The sequence below is a fragment of the Prenolepis imparis genome, unplaced genomic scaffold (genome assembly GCF_030444845.1).
Source record: "Prenolepis imparis isolate NDT839.2.m4 unplaced genomic scaffold, iyPreImpa1.0 SCAF_11, whole genome shotgun sequence".
In the NCBI taxonomy this organism is placed as follows: domain Eukaryota; kingdom Metazoa; phylum Arthropoda; class Insecta; order Hymenoptera; family Formicidae; genus Prenolepis; species Prenolepis imparis.
The window spans coordinates 6,268,096-6,290,089 of NW_028141169.1; the positions used below are offsets into that span (position 1 = coordinate 6,268,096).

A 21,994-nucleotide genomic window follows, 5' to 3' on the forward strand; every position below is an offset into this window, starting at 1 on the left:
TTACCGCTGTATGAATAGCGTTCATTTTTTATCATTTCGATGAAGTCTTCAAGAGATTTATTAAATCTCTATTTTATCACTGTCAAGCAAAAAAAGAAAACTACACAATATTTTAATTAAATCTAATTACTATCATTCAGGTATATTTTATGATTTATGTTGTATAAGGATATATAGCTGAATCTTAACTTCATATATCAAAATTATAATGATATAGGTCATAAGAAAATATTTTATTTGCACGTTTATCATATAATGCCATTTAATATCATTTGTAACACAATTTATTGTTAATGAAAATTTCAGGAAATTCTCTGCAATTTTATTTTTTAGAGAAACCACAAGTTTCTCAGTTAATTCTTATTATATTTACCGTTTGTTCGCAAACAGAAATTTGCGCACAATTGGACGCAGCTATACAATATAGAACCAACCACCAATTTTGTTTTATTTCGAGATTTTTATTGCAAATTGTGCTTGAATTGTATCTGACACATTCAGGCACAATTTGCAAATAAAAATCTCGAAATAAAATTGGTGGTTGGTTCTATATTGCATAACTGCGTCCAATTAAAACTTGGAAAAAAAAATCAATAGACATTAATCTCGAACATTTATATACGAATGCTTTCTTCATATAAAATTCTTTATTTTTTCTAGCTATTTATTATATATAAAAATTGCGGATAAAAACTCAAACGTATTGCCCATAAAGAAATTAAAGAAACTGACAAGATCACGTGTAAGTCAGGCCGAAAATCGTCGTAATTAACAAAGCAATGAAAAAAAAGCAACGCGTCCAAGTTTCTGGCTGTACTGTCCGAAAGTTCGGAGCGGTCTCGCGATCGGAAACTCCTCGCGGCAGCAACAGCATCCCGTTTGCCAGCGCGAGTGAGCGCACGCGTCGCGCGCACCGATCAGCTGCGAGGACATGCGACGGCGCGCCGCAGCGATTACGAGGGGGGTCGCGGGGCTACTCGGCGAGTGCGAGGGAGAGAGATGCCTACGGCTACAGAGATACGTCTCCGAGTGTAGAGAGACGAATCGACGGCGCGAGATGGCGCGCGCGTGACGCCGCGATTGGCCAGTCGGCGTCTGACGTCCGCGGCGTCTCGACCAATGAGCGAGCGCGCCGCGACGACGTATCTCGCCTCGCCGTGGCGCATTTCAGAGGCGAGGTGGACCGACTGGAACACGATCGTCAGCCGTGGCGAGTTGCTTTTCCCCCTTCGCTTCGTTTCGCTCGCAGTTTCTCTCTCGCGCTCGCGTCTCCCTCCGTCTTTCCCTCTCTCTTTACTCTCCCTCCCCGCCGTACGTCTCGCTCGCACGCACATACGCACACGCTCCTCTCTCTCGCTCGGGTTCTCAGCCCGACTTCCTCAAATCTTTATTTCAGGCTCGACCGCGAACTCGGGGCGAACTGGTCGAAGCGCGCGCGACCGCCCTGGTTTTTTAACCGTCCTCACGGCAAAGCTTTACCGCAAGCGGCTACCGCCGCCGTCGTCGTCGTGCATAGCCAGGGCAGCACTCGCCGTCGCGGAGAGACGACGCGTGTCTAAATTTGAATACGCTCTGGCAGCGTAGAAGGAGAAGAAGCAGTGCCGTCCGCGCGTGTTACGCCGTCGGAGTCTCTTTTCGTCTTCGCATCTCTGGTTCGTCGTCGTCGTCGTTGTTGTTATTATTGTTGTTGTTGCCACGCGTGAAAAGTATATTTTGAGAAAGAGACGCTCGCTTCTCTTACTACTGTGTGCATCTAGTCAACTTATCTAGTCCCTCTCGCGATGATATACACACGTCGCGGATAATAAAAGCTAACCTCTATCATCTCTAACCGCGCGCGCGTCAACGGAACGGAGAACAGCGAGTGCAATCACGCACGCGTGTATGCGAAACGAACACGCACGACGACCTAAGAATAATTCACGACACGCGACGACGTTATTAACCCTTGTACGTCTCTATAAATAATCGTGCGCCCTTTATTTCGCAAAGTGATTGAACGGCGAAGAAGGTGAAGGAAAGAGGACGAGCCGAGAAAAGAGAGAGAGAGAGAGAGAGAGAAAACTTGAAGAAATTTGATAGATCCGATTTCGGGATTTTTTTTCATCGATACGCAAACCCATACAGAATCAGACTGATCGTCGAAATAGGAAGAGGAGAAGAGAGTGTGCCAAAGAAAGAAAAACAGAAAGAGAGAAAAAAACACGCAACAGACGACGACGAGAGAAGGAACCTCGTGAGTGCCAGATTCGTTCGTTGGTCGGTTTTAGCGCGGAATCGTCAGCGGCGACGGCGCGAATTAGTGCGCGAGTTTCCGCATCCGGCGAAGAGGTGGTGAAGAAGGTGGAGAAAAAGCAGCGGCGAGTTTTGTTTTGATCGGCGAACGATCGCGCCGTCTCGCGATCTCGCGCCTCCATCTCTTTCCCTCTTCCTCCTTCTCTCGTGTGTGCAAGAAGAACGGGAGTGCTGCTGCTGCATCGCGGTGTGGGGAGATATCGATCGCGCGCGCGGGACCATTGACGTCGTTTCTGGAGAACGTTGTAATAGAGAAAGAGAGAGACAGAAAGAGGGAGAGAGAGAAGAGGAGAAAGAGAAAGGAAAAGAGAGGGACACGACACACGCGTCCACGACGACGACGACGCCGACGAGGACGAGGAGGGTATCTTCCATCGCCGGCGCATGCACCACGCGTTCGTAAATATCACAATCAGTGCCGCGCGCCTCCTTCTTCATCGTCGTTGTCCTTCATCGCCGTCGTTGACGGCCTCGAGCGAGATCGCGACGCCGATCCCGAGGATCGGCCGCTCGCTCGGCCTCGCTCCCGTTGACGCTCACGCGGGGTGAGATCGATCGATACATCGCGGCTCAGCAAGGGACTACTCGGGTTGGCAGACCGACCTGACTCTCTCCTGTCGTCGATATGCCCCGCTGATGATCCAGCAGTAAGCTGCCCCGGCTCCGGTGAGTTTATGTCAAACGTATGTACTAGCGGCGTCGAGGAGAAAAGAGAGAAGTAAGAGGGATATATATACTGATGAAAGAGAGAGAGAGAGAGAGAGACCTGTGGTAGAGGGTGGGAGAACCAACCAAACGCTCTTTCGGTCACGGTGAATCTCCGTCGAGGCTTCTCCTCCCATTATCGATGTTTGTTAGGTATGCGTGTGCGTCTTCTTGGACGCCGTCCAGGTCGGTTTCTCGAGCGCGTCTGCCCGACGCTGCTCCACGTCTCGATGTTTTCTTCTCTCTTCTACGATCCTCCGCCGAAGACCCAGACGTACAAGTCGAGAAAATTCGCGAGAATTTTATGTATGTATATATCTGGTCCGAGTCGATCGTTGGCGGTTTAGTGATCCTTTGATGCTTGGCGGTACTTTTCACTTTACGTCTCCGAAGCTTTATCGTATTCATATATATTATATGTGTAACGCGTGTTTAGAAAACAAAATGTTGAAACTTTACGCTGCTCCTGCAACGAACCGATTCGTCTCATTAATACGAGATTAAGATTATGGCGATTAAGACTGCTATTAAAATTCAGAGACTATTTAACACCATTTTGTCATAGTAACGAGTCATAGTAACGATAATTTGCGACGACGCCGAATAATAATCGCGAATAATATAATCATATCGTGCGCTTAATTTGATCTGCTTCGATGTTCCGATATTCTGCTCCTAATTTGATATCTGCACAGTTGTCTTATTCAAAGCTTCGTAATTTCATAATTGTGTTCTGAATTAAATCTATATTATCATGGTTTGACATTCTCTGACCAAAATCTCACCTAAATGAAGATATAATTTCGATATGATAAAGATAAAATCTTCCCTCGGGATATTATTTTTATTACTTATTATTATTTTTACATTTAATTTATTAATATTATTTTTTATAGATATAAAATATAAGAGTGAAAAAATGATAATGTGTTTTATAAATAAAACAATTATTCTCCAGAACTGTATTTTCGATACAGTTAATCATTTTCGAGCTGGAATTAATACTGCGTTGATAAGACTCGTCTGAGAAACGTGTGTTTAGTAATTACATTGTTTACATATGCACACACATGGACACGAGTGTTATACAGTAGTAATTTCTTTATCTAATTTATAGCCAGAGTGTTAAATGAAGGAAAGGAATTACATAAAATTTACATATTACATAATTTATAACCGGGATAAACAGATAGACATAATACAAAATATAAAAACAGTCTGGAGTTTTTGAGAATTTGTAGAAATGATAAGTATGGATTCACACATCTGGATCACCGCATTCCTATTTAAAAAATCTATATTTTATCTCAAGAACGCGATTTTTGTACGAAAAATCAATGTTGCAACTTTAGTCACAACTTTTCCAAAATTTTCGAAACAGTAATTGTTATCGTCTACACTCTTATAACAGCGATTGCGTTAACGACGTCATGTGTGTTCACCAGAATCTTTTAATCTCTTATCAAACGTCCGCTAATGAAGAAGAATTTGATTGCACTAATTTGCCATTTTATCGCTATGAAACTTCTAAACAAATATAATCTTGTTATAATACACGAAGAATTATTACATTATATCAAGCAGTGTCTCTATATTAACGTGTAATCAATTTTTACAATTATTTCTTCAATTATCATAAAAAATAACGCAAATTGCGTGATGAAGCATTTGAATCTTAATTATAAACTACACGGTTGAAGAAGCGTTACACGTTACACGTGTCAAAGCAAAAAAAAAATTAATTACGTAATGGCGTTATTTAAGATTGTCAGCCGGCGATTGTTAGGTCACTAATTCTTTTTTTCTCTCCTGTCCGTTAATATCGACTTTGTTAGGTTGACCGAGAAAATAATGGGGACCCGACTCGCGCGGTTCTCTCGCTCCGATTAAAGACGGCCTGCCTCCCTTCTCGTAGAATACACGAGAGAAAAGAGCATGCCTGGTATCCTCGCACCGTGTAATTCGCGGATCACGCCTCTGTGATAAATTATATCTCTTACCCGCGACGAGACTTAATCAGATCCTTAAAACAACCTTCGACGATTTACAACGTGCCCTACCATATTGTTTCATTCCAAGTAAAAATATGAAGAAGAAAAAAAAAAAAATATATATATATATATATATTGAGTAAAAGAAGAATTTATATTATATTTATATTTCTACTATATATGTATATATCATGTATATATATATTTTTTCTTCTCTATATTACCACTATATATATTCCAGAGAGTGTGAATTAATTTTTATTTAATTTTATTCTCAAACATTTATAAAAACGTTGCAAAGTAATCAATCGATAATTAACGTTGGCACATTTCGTGCAGCATGAATGAATCATACAGTTTCGAAAATGTAACTTTTCCGATATCTGTTCGCGTGGAAAATGCACAATTATTTATGTTTCTCATTGACAATTGATGCACGCCCTTAAAATTTATTTCTCTGACCTATCTTTGACATAAAATAATGTATATTCGCGTTCGCGATATTTAAAAATGTGTTCAACTTTTATTATGGAACATTAGTTTCACTCGAGAGATACCATAAATCGTCGATGATCGTTTTGATCGGTTCGCTATCTAGCGCGCGAGCATCGGTGCGGAATCTGCGCAAGTTTGCACGCATAAACGATCCGACAAAGCGACATCCTAACGAGCCGGCATAGTTGATAGTCGAGCGAAGATTCCGTCGAGTCGCTCGCGCCCACACACACACACACGAAGCTATCGACTACAAGGATAAGATATAAAGAATAAAGTATAGATATAAAATTTTATTACGTTATGATTTCAATCAGAAGCGAAGAGAGATGTGCAGTAAGCAAGTGATTAGAAAATACGCTGGAATTTCTTACTATATCCAAAAGTATTAGATAACAATTTTTATTGACATATACGCAACGCGATGAGTTATTAAAATTATCTGCGATAAGTAATCTCTTTATACGACATATATATATATATTCGCATGTTATTTCAAACAAGATTTCCCTGACGTCGAGATATTTAACGTGACATTATGAATGGGAAAATTATACGTTCGAACGCGGTAATTTTAACGTATATCGATTTCATAATACTTTCTTTTCAAATAATTTCTGTTTAATAACTCGAACAACCGGTGTTTCTAACGTGCTAATATTATGTCCCCTCGGTATTCTTTGTACGGACATTCTCGCGTTTCATCGTGCGTCTGTCTCGACCCCAGCATCTCGCGCGATAATCCTTTAAATTCGATATTGACGGCTCGGTCACGAAGACAATATCGCACGGATACGATAAGAAGATAAGGGTATTATCGCTCGAACGCGCTCTCAGCCTATATTGGTATACAAATATCCGTCTTCGTTGAATGCCAAGGCTCTCCTGCAATCTCCCGAGTCTTCGCGGCGTCTCGCCATCGGCCGATTATTAATCGACGCGAATGTAACGAGATGCAAATGAGTTTCACAATGTGATACCAGTGTTGTCGCGAGTTTACCAATGAGACGCACGATGATTAAGTACGGGCTGCTCGCTCGCTCGGAACCTGCTTCCACGTGCTTCCGATAAGAACTTCATAATTTTGTCTTTTTTTACTTTGAAGCGAAGGTCGAATGCATTACATTGCATTACACGGGAAATTTAAAGCGATATTGCATTAAGTGTTGTACGAGAGAGAAATCGTGTCGTAGACGCGTAGAAACATGTATGTACATTATTTTTGTCGCAATCGCATTATTACGAGTGCTATCGCGTTTGTAATTTTGATTACTCGATTGTTGAATTTTTTCTTACAATTAATACATTATAGATTAATATTTATATTAATAACATATTATGCAATTTTATTTAATAACGTACTGTCCTCATTCTTTTTAATACGCTATCAGTGATGATTAGTAACAGACAGACTTGCACGTGAATTGTGTAAGCTGTAAACTTTGACAAGTTCGAAAGGCGAACAATTAACTCGAGCAATTAGCCTATTATTAGGTGTAGTATGGTATTCGATTGGCACTATAATGGAAATAATATCCCGCATTCAAGTTCAAAACAGTCTAATTTCGACCAATCGACTTTGCGTATCGAAACTACCGTCGACAGTTTATCTCTCCGTATTCCCTCGACCTTGCGCATCGAAATTATCCAGTAATTTATTCCAGGTATTATTACCTTATTCCACATCGTTGCAATATTATGCTTATTTATATTCCTCATTCCTGATACCACAGTGTATATATTCCTGTATTTCACCTCGTGTGTCTTGTAACCCTAAGACGGTATAGTCCGGCCAAGCTGGTCGCTGACCCTCACTCCGACCGGGTGTACACTACTGTATAATAAACCGAATTCGATCGCGAAGAGACACGTCGCGAGCGGACTTTTCCTAGATCTCTCTTCGTCGTATATATCGCCGACAAAAGAATAGCGAAGGCCTAATAGAGTATATAGCGAGCGAGAGCGCTATGTCGCTTTTCATTCACTACTTGCGCGCGCGCGGACGCGTAATAATTTATTTCCACCCCCGCGGTTGGGACAAAGCCGCAAAACGCACACATAGTAGACACGTCGATCGATCACACGGGAAACGTCTCGATACCGGGCCGAGGTGATAGAGCTCGTGCGGTATTTGAGAAATTATTATCCCGCGACCTCTCGGAACCGCGAGATTCGAGCTTACATTTCGCTTCATGTGTTTCAGTCATTTGCTGCAAACATCGATAATTTTTATATCTGTAAATATGCCTATAAGTGAGCAATCCAATTGTTATTATTTTTGAAAATGAGAGAAATCTGGAATTGTAACAAGCAGTAAAATGAACACTATAATAACGCTTTATTTTATTAATTTTGAAAGAAGAAAGATATATTGTTTTCTCGTGAATATTTTGTTAATTAAAGGAACGTATTCGATAGCTTACATTTAAAAAGAAATGCTTGATTTATGGAAATGAGTTTACGTAAAGAACACGATAAAGAATTTTAATGTGTCAATTAATATTAACTATTACATAATATTAATTATATATATTAAATAATTTACATATAGATGCGCAAATCAATGAAGAAACAGTTACGTCTTAAATTAAAAAGGACCCCGCACACTTTTTTATATGTGAAAAGCGGCTTCCGTCAAATTGCTTGATTTTTAAATATGTTGTTGCTTTCATATAATTCTTATCAAGTCAATGGGCACAATCTTTGAAAACCTTTTCTTTAATTGTTACATAGATTTGGAGCGGTCCAATCGAGTATATCACAGAAAAGAGAATTTTATGAAAAAGCTGTGATGCTTGGTACGAAAAAGTATCCAAAATCACCTATTTGAAGCTGTTTCTAGCAAAGCTCTGAAAGGTGTTTATAGAAGTGTTTATAGAAAAAGAGCAAAGATATATACGTTATTGTGATGTACTCGATCACTCCAAATCTATGTAATGAAATCACTTAACGAAAAGATTTTCAAAGATTGTGCCCATTGAGACTTGATCAGAATCATGAAAGCATGTCCAAAAATCAGGCTTTTCACATAAAAAGTGTGCGGGTCCTTTGATCGAGGAATATTTTTAAAAAATTAACAAAACTCGCATTTCTCATTTTTCCAAATTTGTAGTGAATTTGGAAGAATCACACATGTATAACGAATTGATCGGAGATTCTTATTTTTTTTTCTTTTATTTCGAAGTATAAATATTAAGTATCAACTGTATTTTTAATATATGTTTTTTGCTCTCTCTTATACCGCTAAAATGAAGAAACTTTTCGCCGACGATCGGACGCATGGCGCTTTGAAACGTAAACACCCCGGGATTCGCGAACGATAATAATAAATTCTCCCTCTGTTCGTCTCTATATAATGTCTGGCAATCGGGTGTACACGTAAAAACGCTGGCTTTAACTCGCCGTTCTAATTCTAACTCCACCCCCACTCTTCACGGGACTATATTTACTGAAACTTTTCCCATTCATCGCAAACACGCGATGTGTCGTTACGTGAATTAACGCAGGCACGTCGCGGTGCACCGCTTTAAACCCCCCTCGTTATTTTCGTCGCGCTTCATTTTACGTCGCGCCTCTCGTATCAAGATCGCGCTTTATAATCGCGCAAGCACGAATGCCGCGATCTAATCGCGAGATCGTGGCACTTACCTCCCTCCTCTCGATCTGCTTCAACAAGGCTCGGGATGAATGAAGTATGAATACGATACATCTTGTATTAATATTTATCGTACTTGTGTAATAACAAAATAAATACAATGTTAAAAGAATATTGATAAAAATAGTATGACAAACTTTTCAAACTACGAATGAAGTGAATGAAAGGCATTTAAACATATTCGTAAAAGCGATTTTATTTAATGAAATTGAAAACAAAAAACATTAACTACGCTCTATATGCGTAATAATTACACTCCAATTTTCTTTTAAATTTAAATAAGTTTTTGATAATCTTCTATATCATAGAATGCAGCGCTTCTCTTATTCGTTTACATGAAGAGATTAACTTATCTGGTTTATATCAAGCTTTTTGAAGGTTCTACAGAAAAGCAACTCGGGCATACGCTCTCTAGACATATCACGTGATCGTTATGTATGTAATTATACGTCGAACATGCATCACATGTTTATGCGATGTCGAACGTATGTATGACAGGAACATGAGAGAGAGACAAGCGCGGGGATGACTCGAGGAGCGCTTTGTCATGTACGCGACAATCGTTGTGTACACCGTCTCTCTCTCTTTTTTTTTTTTTCTCTCTATCTTACATAACGTCGCGATCAAGTACGACGCGCAAAGAGGCACAATGTCGAGCCTTCGCGTGGTCTCGTCCGATAACGTATGCAAATTTCGTTAATATTTAAACAACCTCCGGTCGAGAAGCTACCGACGTTGTAATTGAACCGTTAGTTATTGCCGAAATTTTCACGACCCTCCACACATGCGAGCGAAAATCGATCCGGTGATTTTATACCTCGCAAGCATCGTCGAATCGTTCTCGCTTGCGTATTATTTCGGCATTTTGTTTTTCTGTTACCTGCTTTTTGTAGGTGCGTTTTTTCCCCCACATGTGAAGCAGAGGTTCTCAAAGTTGTTTACAATGATGTATTCATTTTAACAAAATTATTTTAATGCTGAAGAGACTTGAAGAATGATAGATTTTGCGAGACGCATAATTTTAATAATTATATTTTTTGAGGGATATTTTCGATAGCAAGTTTTGTGGACTCACAAATATTATTCTATTAGTCCTATAAAAGAATGATAATAAATATATATATAAATATATTGTAATTAACACGTACTAATTATTTCTCTTCAATCTTATTTAATTCTTTGATTTTATTTCTTTTCGAGTGTTCAATATAAATTATAAAAAAATATTGTGTGCACTTATACTATTCCTCCGACTATATTTTTCATATACATTCTTTCGACTCTCATATAAACGTATAAACACATATTTACGAATCACGCCTTACAATTTTAATCATCCCCATCCACTGTTCAATAAAAGACGATCGATCTGTGCTACTCAGGGCCAAAGGGAAACATGGAACAACGCGATTACAGAAAATAAAAAAAATTCCAGAACAGAACGGTCAGTTATAATAAAGTTCCGTCTGCCATTCGCTTCCGTTCGCACGCCTCGATTAATCGCGCTTCTCTATCATCAAGACATTACCGACTCCGACTCTGTGTATGCGCGCACGTGTGTATATGGCTGCCTCATACACACAAATACACACAAAGACGCACACATAGGCTTTACTCGCGGAGCAGGACAGCCGCTCTAGGGGTAAAGGGAGCACCTGTGCAAGGTTGAAGAGTACACCACGACCACTCCTTGTTTGTCGCAACCTGTTAACGCGCCGCCTGTTCGCGTTGCTGGCGCACAACCCTTCTCTCTTCGTCGCTCAACCGACGGGAAAACTTTAGGGCGTGTAATCCCCGACCAACCGACCGACCGACCGTACTGTGATCATCCCGGATTATCGTTCTCCGTCGTTTCTCAAATCCCGCTATCGAAGTCGGCCGAGACCGCTCCGCGGAGAAATCGATCCGCCGCTGACGCAGATCGCTGACGGCGAACGAACGTGGTGGTGGTGCTGGTGCTGGTGCTGGTGCTGGTACTGGTACTGGTGGTGGGACACCCCGTATAATCGGATCCCTCTCCACCGAGAGCTTTTTTTTTTCCCTTCGTCACCGCGTATCACTTCAACCGTTGCATCGCATGCCGCAAAGCACTCAAACGCGCGTATACATTTAGCGTATGAATAAGAGCTGACTTATTCATTAGCTTTTCTCGCGCGCGGAATATAAGCGACAGATATGTATACTGTAACATTTTACACTTGGAACATTGTTTATAATCGTTTTGCTTCTCATTTATATAAAAAGATGAAAAATATGTGTAATTTTTAATGCGAAAAAAAAGATGGAGTATATATACGTGAAACGTCAAGTCAAACAATCGATGTTTTTAATTAGACTTTTATATGTATACAGACACGCGAGATGCCAGTTTATTATCAAGGATTTTGTAGATGAATGGGAGAATGTATATATCGTTATAATTTTTATTGAAGCTCTTGTCATTCATGTCGTGCGGAGTTGTGTTGCTGAGCTAACAAACGAAATTGTTAATCATGACTCTGCTTGCAAAATATGAAATTTATTTCATGTCTATTTGAGCTTGAATTAAATTCTTTCTAAGATATATACATTATATATAATATAAATTATAAATTATAAATATATAAATAATGTTTATAATTTCTAAGCTTTTCAAACATATAAAGGATTATATTTCGATATTAAGATTTTTTATTTTATTGTTATCCGGTTTTTTAAATCGCTGTTATTTTTATCTCCTTTATGATGAATATTTCGTTAACGCGCGCGATCCCGGATCTTTATTAAAGTGCCTAGAAAAAGAAATGTGAGCGAAATAAAAAAATGCCATTCAACGTACGTCTAATACCTTGCTGTTATCAGCTACATTACGTTACTCGCGTCGTTATTTCTACGGCCGATCATTTGCATAGTAATATCATTTAGCAGCCAAATTGCAGACACGTGTCATATTTTATAGTGCGCCCGTATCTCTTTTCAATCTCGCGAATACATTTATATTTTTCACAAACTTAAAAAATCCTTTCACCGACGGCGCCTGACCTTCACCGCGACTCATTCGTATCAATAGCGATAAAATTCTTGTGCCGCAACATTGCCAACTGAATACTTTATCGCGCAGTACGTTGCACAATGAGATAATAAGTCGAATATTTACGTTATATCACCGGATTGTCTTGGCTTAATTCTCGCACACTACATTCGTATTTTGAAAGTCACGCAAGCGGCCTCGTTTTGTCAAAACGCACCGACATTACAGCGAATATATGTATATATTCGAATTTAAAAGCATTGTTTATCTTTTGTTATTGTTTAGTCTCGTAATTTTAAATTATTTCTATCACGAGCATAGAATATAATGCACGCATTGTTAAAGCACAGTAGAAATAGCGGGAGTCTCTAAATTTAGTATTTTTGATTATTTTAATCATATGTATGCACTAGCGGCATTTGAAATGCTAAATTGTTTGATTCTAATCAAAAATAAAATACAATTGTGCCGTACGCAGAGTTGCGCGAGTGTACAATAATCTTGTTTCGATAAAAACTGTTCGGACTTTGAATTTTCGCATTTTATACATATATACACGTAGTTATATACCTACATATCGCGGAATTTTTATTCTCCAATTTTTTTTTCAATTGTCTCGTGAACTGTGCATAATACGCGATGTCGTCTACTGTATTAAACGGGACGCAAGGGGGAAGTCTTCAACTATTAAAAGAGAGAAAGTTTCGGGCGGCGTGTGAAACATATACCTGCCGCATCGATCGTACATTACGCATTTAGGACACACTAGGTACAGTGTTTTACACATTCGGGACACGGTAATGGCACTAGAGTAATAATCGCCTCCCTCGTCAAGAGATATATGTATGTCGCCGGTCGAATTTTTCTCACGAATCTAATATGTCGGTGTAAGAAAATGTGGATTCTCTCCTTATCACAGTTGAAAAATTCGTGTTAAATTTAACAAATATTACATGTCCCAAACGGTCCACAGAAATTTTTGTGTTAATTTAACATAATATGGATATGTTAAATGGTGACACGAATATTGTGTTAATATTTTAACATAAAATAAATGTAAACTTCAAATAAACTTAAAATAAATTTTGTGTAAAATTAACATAGTTTTAATGTAAAAATTTACTAAAAAAAATTGTTAATTTTACATTTTATCATCCCCACTTATATTATAAAGTAAAATTAACATTTTTTTCTGTAAATATTAACAGATAAATCTTGTCACTAATAATGCGGAACATATTTATTGTGTAAAATTAAAAATAGATATACATTGTGTTATTTTTTACACTTTTTTTTAGTTGTTTTAATAATTTAACATTTGAACTCAATTAACATAACAGCAATATGTTGAATTAACACATGAATGTGTTAAATATTTAACACAAAAATTTTAACGGGGACCGTTTTTAACAAGAAAACACAAATTTTCCAACTGTGTACATACACTGTTTTCTCATATGTATTTATTACGACAAATTAGTGAAAAATTAGTCTTCGAAAATTAGCCTTGTAGGAAAATATAGTCGGATAATATTGTACAAAAAGTGAATTATTCAGTAAAGTAGAACTTTAGATAAGAATTCGTATAGGATGCAAAATTTCGCGTTGTTGGTATATTTTCCTTTAAATTTTCTGCGAATTAATTTGTTTTTGCACAGTGCTAATTGTAACACGAATTCTTGCAATGGAATTCTGCAACGAAACTGAATAGAGATTTTATGATATTCAATTCGAGGAATTGCGTCGGCTAAGTATTTAGAATCATCGAGCATAAAGCGCCCACGAGCTTTTCTCTTTAGGGGGTTGGAGGGACAGAGGGGAGGGAATCGCATTTCACCGTTACATTTTCACCGCGTTAGCGATGGATCGAAGCAATTAGCACTATCTGCTTCAATACGGCATATGGTTGCAAGAGATAAAGGAATCGCTTTCTATTTCTCAGCTGACGTCACTGCCGATCGTAGCATGCTGTGTATACGAACACAGAGGCTCCTTTAATTACTCTAATTACTTAAGCACCAGTGGTTTTTTTTTTTTTTTTTTTACACCAACATTGTAGAAAAAAAGATCTATTTTATCTCATTTGTGATATATAAAATTCACGGTTATTTATTCCCTTCGAAATATTCTTCTTCATAATTACAATAAACTGCGGATGTTTTATTATTCACGTACAAATTTTGATTAAATATATAAGAGATATTAATAGACTACTTTTAACGAAAATGTACTTAAATGTCACCATTTTTTCCAACATTTGAATTAAACATTTTGTGCGATCCAAGCTCTCTCTCTGTTCATATTACATTTTAATTACTTATAAGAACAGAATTGGGTTCACGTCCTGCTTTTTATCTTCCATCCCAAAATCCACACATCTTTGATATTAAATTTCAAGTTATATTTCATAACGCGTTAAATAAATTTTATTAACTCTGCTGTTCCACATTTGACCCATTTTTATTTTTAAAACGCTCTATGTTGGCTTTGACATTTTTTAAATTTCACGTTTGATTAAAATCATATTATTATTGACGCAATAAACGTTTGCTAATAAACGTGGCGGCGGCGTGGGATTGAATTTTTTTTTTTTTTTTTTTTTAAATACAGGATTGATGCATGTGTGATGCAACCCTTGAGCCATTCGCGAATGATTTAACAGTCGTGCGTGTCAAAGGTGAAGAAACGCCGCGCGTTTGTCAATCACCGATAATAAAATTACAGACGCGATGAACGTTTTTAGTACATTTCGCATCCGCGCGCACTTTTGCCACGGGCAAAACAAAAGCAATTTGAATAAGTATAACAACGCGACGCGATGAATCATCGTCGTCGTGCGATTAGCGGGCCGAGTTTTCGCGCGGGTTGCTCCTCGCCTCGCTGGATGATGATTTCTCTCACGCACCATCGTATCGCTCTTTATACGTTTGTGGGAGAAAAGATAAGGTCTTTTTTAATTTGACGCAGCCCCTGCCGCTGCGAAACGACACGAGTTTCTTCGGACTCTTTCGGCAGTTGGCGTTAATTACTGAACGAAAGAGAGAAGCTTTTCAAATTATATCTTTTCCAAATTTTTCATTACAGAGGAAAATAAGACACGTCAATTTTTTCCTTAATAAAGATATCAGAAGTTGAGAATGGGCTTTTCGCGAATTGAACTTCAAAATAACTTTATAATAAATAACATTAATTCGAAGGAGCTTTTAATTAAATAAATTTTCTTGATTTGAAACTTGGATTACAAGTTATTTTTTAAATTTAAATAAATAATTTGGACAAATAATTCTTGATACTTTTCTTTAGGAGAATTTGGTGGCATATCAGATTTACAAGAAATAGTGATCCAAGTCTAGTTTATATATCTTTAGAGACACCCTATATATCTTTCTCGTGTAATTTATTGTTAGTTTCGCGAGAAAATTCAGTTATCTCGTTATCTTGGAATAATATTTTTATTTGCGTATCTGCAAAAAGAGTTATCTCGGGTTAGTAAGGCAAGCGATTAATGGGACCTTAAAAATCTTTTTTTTTATATTCAACCATTTAGTATTTATTTAATATTTATTTAATATCTCTAAAAAATCCCGATATATAAATCTTTCATTTTTCTTTTTTTTTAACGAGTTTTAAAAGAATCAAATTAATCGAAATCTAAATTGCCCAAAAAAAGTGCACGTGGAATTAAAGAATTGATATCGCGATTTATTCGCGATGCACAAATTCGTTGACCCAGAGTTTATCTCGCTCTTAAAAACACGACTTAAATTAGCTCCTCTTCCCCTCGACACGCTAGCGATTTATTTGTGGGGCCCGAAACATTTAATTCGGTCGCACTTGTGACTAATTTTACGCCGCATATCGTTATTAGTCTTGTATTTATAGTATATTATATAATAAAGTAATATATTGCAACCGTGCCTTTTCATTTATCAATATTTTTGATTGCCTATATTATTGCGATTTTGGAGAATATATTGCAATAATAAAATCAAGTCTTTTATATAATACACCGAAAATTAATGCAGCTGACAATTTGATGTTAAATAGCGAGAAAGAGGCAATACTTACAAGAACGTAAAATTTATGAATCGCAGTAATTAAGTTTTAATCAAGTTTCGCAAGTTTATTAAAAATATTGAAATTAACATTAAATGTACAACGATTAAAACTTTAATGCAAAGAGGAATGTTAGAAAAAAGTAACTAAGATTGAACAGCTTGGAAAGAAAAATTATATTTCAAAAGTCGCGCAATCTTTTTTTTACTCTTCATACTTCATACATAATTTAAAATACGAAGAACTTGTACCTTCCTCAGTACTTAAGACATTTTCTTCTTCTTTATAAAAATCTATTCTTAGGAGAATTTTTCTTTTAACGATATCTGACTTAAATTATTATCCCTCGTTAAAACTAATTTTCTTATAGAGCACATTTTTCTTCAAAATCAAGATAAATGTTTTCTTTCAAGCAGAATGTCTTTGCTGTAGAATAAAGAGAAGACAGAAAGAGAGATAGAGAGAGAGAGAGAGAGATGTTATGTTTATTCCGACTTATGTTATGTTAGTTAAAAATTCATAGTCGCACACGAATTAGCTCGCCTCTCTGCTCAATTATCAATTCCAATTGAAAAATATGTTCTCTCTCACACATATACCTACATCGCAACGTCGTCGCGCATGACATCGTTCCCTTTTATTCCGCTTGAAAGCCGCAATCTCGCAATGGTAAACGATTCGACACTTTGTTTGCCGGTTCGTGGGCTCTGAAGCACACGTATACGGAGCTTTGCGAACTTGTTCTCTCGTACGCACGACACCGGAATCGATATATATGAAAGTGACACGCGCGCGAGAGAGTTTTCCATTGAATATTAGGTTTTAAAGCGCGGTCCAGTTCTGTCGCTCTCCCAGCACACTGCTGTCGTGTTTGTCTATTATCGCGTTTACCTATAACATTCGCGTTATGCGTGAAACGCGTTAAATCCCAGAAAACCTGGAGCGAGATTTGTTTTAAAACGAAGCGCCTCTCTATCGGCCGATGTAACTTTTTCCTTCAAAAAAAAAAAAAAATTGCTCGTACAAATTCTTTTTGAATTTTATATGCATTTAAATTAAACTTGACGGCGTATTTTATTCCCACGTATCTCACGTCCGATTTATTGTTACGATATTATATTCTCTGCTTTAGGAATATAGCAGATAAATTACACGCAAAAAAGTAAAAACTTCAATTTCTTTGACATATATTTTATTTTAAATTAAAACTTTATAATCCCAAATTTTCAACAAATGTTTTTTTTGTTCTGTTACAGTGTTCTTAATATTCCATCCAGTGATTTTGAAGACTTGCCTCTTATCCAAAACGTGGTGCCACAATGGGTCGAAAGAAGATTCAGATTTCACGTATCACGGACGAACGGAACCGTCAGGTAATTTTAGGCAATGAATACTCTTCATTTATACATATAATTTAATATTAATTGCAATTAGTATTAACTATGCAACTAGATATGATCTTTTGCATTTGATTGATCTTTATAAAGAAATATCAAAAGGATTTCAAGTATATTTATACATATCAATATTTTAAATAGATTTTTCAATATTCCTTTTTTTTTTTGCTTTTCTACATGAATTATATGACAATATACATAAATAAGATAATCGTTTTGAATAAAATGTACATAATTATATGTACATTTTCTATAATAATAAATATATACCCGACGAATAATTATTGATACAATCTTATGTAACATGACTGATGGATAACTAAAACGACGAGGAATCAATTAATTATCACGAAGTATTCGCGAGTCTACCTCTTTAATAGTCTTCATAGCTTAAGATCTTCGCTGAAGTTCACCTTCGATGAATCCCTCTCTCCTTTATATGCGACAGGTGACCTTTAACAAGAGGAAATTTGGCGTGATGAAGAAGGCGTACGAATTGTCCGTACTTTGTGACTGCGAGATTGCGTTGATTATCTTCAGTTCGAGCAACAAGCTGTACCAGTATGCGAGCACCGACATGGACAAGGTTCTCCTCAAGTACACCGAGTACAACGAACCCCACGAGTCCCTCACCAACAAGAATATCATCGAGGTGAGTCCATTTATCCGTTACGGATTCTCAGGACGAAATGAGGATGCCAACATGAATTGAGTTCTCGTCAAAAAACGTTGCCGATCTCGCTAAATTTTTGCGAAACGCTTTTTTTTTTTTTTTTTTTTTCTTTTTTTTTTCGTAAAGTAAAATTAAGGAAATGTATACCTCACACTTGTGGTTCCAGATATGTCAAGGTCATAGATACATAGCAATATTGAATATACAAGGGTATATTAAAAAATTCGAATAATGAAACTAGAATTTTGAAAAGGTTGTTAATTGTATCAATGCTTTAAAATATGTATGTATGTGTATGTGTATTTGAATTATAGACTTGTGCAAATTTTTAAAAAAATTTTCCAGAAATCTAATTAAATTTGAAAGATATAAGGAAAGATACAAGTAAATAATAAGATCAAAGTTAGGTATACTCGCGAATGATTTTTATAATTTGCTTTAAGATTCATAATTTATTCTATTTGATATATTTTTTTAAATCGACAATCGAAAAAAAATGTAAAATATGCAATGCTCTTTAAAAAATATACTAAATAACATATCTTATGGCAAATTTATTCATACATACAAATTAAGTCGCTATTTTGAAATAATATTAAAAGATCAAACAACTCTGTTAAAAATATTAATTTCTTTGCACATACTTTTTTTCTAAATTTAATCTTAGATTTTACACGTTAATAAATATTACAAGGAATTACCGACGTTTTAGATAGTCATGGGTCTTGCGCGTTTAACATTTGTTGGATAGCAGTCTCGTTTTGATGGGGAAACGAGATGCGATCTTTCGTCTTTTTTTTTTTTTTTTTTTTTTTTCTTTTCTTTTCTGCACGAACATAATTGCGTTGGGTAAACCGGGTATAAAGTAAGAAGCGCACGCGCGTGCTTGGTGTTAAATTAATGTGCATGTGAAGGTTGAGTGCCCTCGGGCGGTGTGGTCACGTGAACCTGTCTGCTGACACTTGCAGGCGCTCAACAAGAAGGAGCATAAGGGTGCCATGTCTCCGGAGAGCCCGGAACCTGACGCAATCGAATACAATCTTACCCCGCGCACCGAGGCCAAATACACGAAGATCGACGAAGAATTTCAGATGATGATGCAGAGGCACAATGGCAGCAGGGTAAATATTCAATATCTAGTTTCAAATGTCAGTCGGTTTTAAATTTATGTATATCTGTGCAAAAGTTATTCTTCCTCTCTTTTATTTTATCTATATATATATATATATATATATATATTTTTTTTTTTTTTTTTTTTTTTTTTTTTATATATATATAAAACTCACGATTTATATATTGGCAGACATTTCTATATCTTCAATATTTTGATATTAATTGTTATAAAGGAAGAATATAAAAGAATATAAAATACTTGGATCTTTTTATATAACGATTTTCAAGGCGCGTCAAAATGTCACATCAAAAATATTTAAAGCTATCATTTAGTTTAATGCATTTATATTAAGACCATTTAACAAATTAATCCCTTAAATTCGTCTTTGTCAAAATGACTGACATATGAATATATCATTTATTTATAATCTTATTACGGCCTGTCATAAAAAGTGCAGATCGATTTCTCTAAATGCGGTTTGCGATTATTTTTGTGCTTATTTTTCTACATAGAAAAACAAGAGAGTAATTATTAAACATTTTATATATATCATATTTAATCGCTCTTATACAGTTATTTTCTTTATATATAATATTCACTTCCATAGCGCTGTATATGAGAAGAATTAGATACGAATTTGTATGTATATACATATTTCATTATGTTACATAAAGCTGATGCAAAACGCATCCATTAGCAAATTACAAATTTGCTACAAACTGCTCCCGGTAATGCTTGCATCTATCTTTGCCGCGGGTATTATTAATTTGCATTGTGTCGGTTGTGATTGCAGACAATGGGACAATCGAATTACGCGCTACCAGTATCTGTACCGGTGAACAGTTACGGCGAATCTCTCCTTGGATCTAGTCCACAGATGGCACATACCAGCATCTCTCCACGTCCGTCATCGTCCGAGACGGATTCAGGTAGCTTTAATTAGAGATGCAGAAGGGAGCAAATTCCTGACATTTTGAAATTTGCGTCTAACGCGTTAAATTCTTCGCTGTACAGTGTATCCTCCGGGAGGAATGCTGGAGATGAGCAACGGCTATCCTCCGTCAGCATCACCATTGGGTGGTTCGCCTAGTCCAGGACCTTCGCCTGCGCTCGGGGTCGGCGGGGGTAGCGGAAATAAAGGCAACAATCCGTCTAGGCATTCGCCGCAACCCCCGCCCCCGCCACCGCCGCCCCACCCTCACAGGGCTAACCTTCGAGTGGTTATACCGACACCGCTCACACAACCTCTCTCCGAAGACACTAATTACGATGTAATTATTTCATTATTGACTAAACGAGTGCTCAATAAATAATGATTGCTTGATTGTAATACGAACCTCTCAAAAGTCAAATTAATCAATTTTACTTTTTGAAATTTCTTAATTTTAGCTTATGTTATTAGTGCTCTGATATTAAAATTAAGATATTTCTCAAAGAGCGGAGTTGATTAGTTTACTCTTTGTTTCGTAATCATTCAATTTTTTTACATTTGAGTTAAAAAGATGTTTGTTCATGTTAAAATAGCATTGAGACACGAAATTGAGAATTAAAAGAAATGCAAATAATGAAATGTTTTTTTTATCAAGATTTTTTTTAAATAAAATAAATTCTGTACTTGCTAAACTTTTAAATTTACGATAAATTACGCATTTATTTACTTTCAGAATGCCCATACGCAATCTGCATTGAATACACCGGTAGTAGCGTTACAAACACCAACAGTACCAGCCGGATACTCTAGTTTTGGACCAACAGACTACTCCTCGGATCTCGGGAGCCTTGCATGGTCTCATCAGAGGTACGTTGATGACTTATCAATGTATTCGGCAGCCACCATGTCCAGCATCAGGTAAATCATATTTCATAATTATTGTTGTGCGAAAGAAAGCTATATATCCAGTTGGTATGCCATACTTTTAATGATTATTTTCTTCATACTCTATATTTGACGTATGTTGATTTTAAAGATTGAGCATACACATATATAAAATATTACATACATTTAAATATAGATTGAATCTAATTATATATAAGACATATATATCTACATATATTTTGCAACAAACAGATTCAACATTATTTTTATTTTTTCATTATTTTTTTTCATAACTCTTTTATATTTTATATAACATACTTCTTTTTCCTTCTCATTTATCTATTTTTTATTCATATATATATATAATATATAAAATACTTGATGGAGTAACATTCACGTACTTTATTCTATCTATTGCTGATAGAAAATAATAATGAGATATTTCGACCACTGGAGCGCTATAGTTTTTTTTCGGTTGCAGTGTTTGGCATGTCATACTACATTGTGAGTGTGTTGGGGATATATTCTTCATTTTCATTTATAAATATTTATATTGTTTGTATAACATCAGAACCTGTTATATCGCAATGCATCTTACATACATTTGAGTTTCATACATTTACATCAATATGATTACAAGTAGACGCAGTATTAGAAGACAACATCGGGAATAATTACAGTTTCTTGCTCGATGAAATCATTTATATTACAAAAGAATTTGCATACAGCAGCTTTCCCTTTTAACTTCTAACCACTTACACGTGTATCTTCTTTAGTATCATAATAC

At 36.5% G+C, this 21,994-nt stretch overlaps 1 protein-coding gene across 7 annotated transcripts in view; it reads left to right on the plus strand.

Annotated features, from left to right (window-relative positions):
- The window catches only part of Mef2 (myocyte enhancer factor 2), a 75,749-nt gene that overhangs the window by 45,419 nt on the left and 8,336 nt on the right, over positions 1-21,994 (plus strand). For 3 of the 7 annotated variants that reach the window (XM_083049420.1, XM_083049422.1, XM_083049421.1), the window contains exons 2-7: positions 17,464-17,580; positions 18,053-18,256; positions 19,246-19,398; positions 20,185-20,320; positions 20,406-20,662; positions 21,056-21,240. In XM_083049420.1, the coding sequence (XP_082905546.1) occupies positions 17,527-17,580; positions 18,053-18,256; positions 19,246-19,398; positions 20,185-20,320; positions 20,406-20,662; positions 21,056-21,240 (989 nt within the window). In that variant the 5' untranslated portion in view covers positions 17,464-17,526. Of the gene's footprint in view, positions 1-1,220; positions 2,962-17,463; positions 17,581-18,052; positions 18,257-19,245; positions 19,399-20,184; positions 20,321-20,405; positions 20,663-21,055; positions 21,241-21,994 lie in introns of those variants that run through there. The other 4 variants (XM_083049425.1, XM_083049424.1, XM_083049423.1 and 1 more) reach the window with 4 other exon arrangements.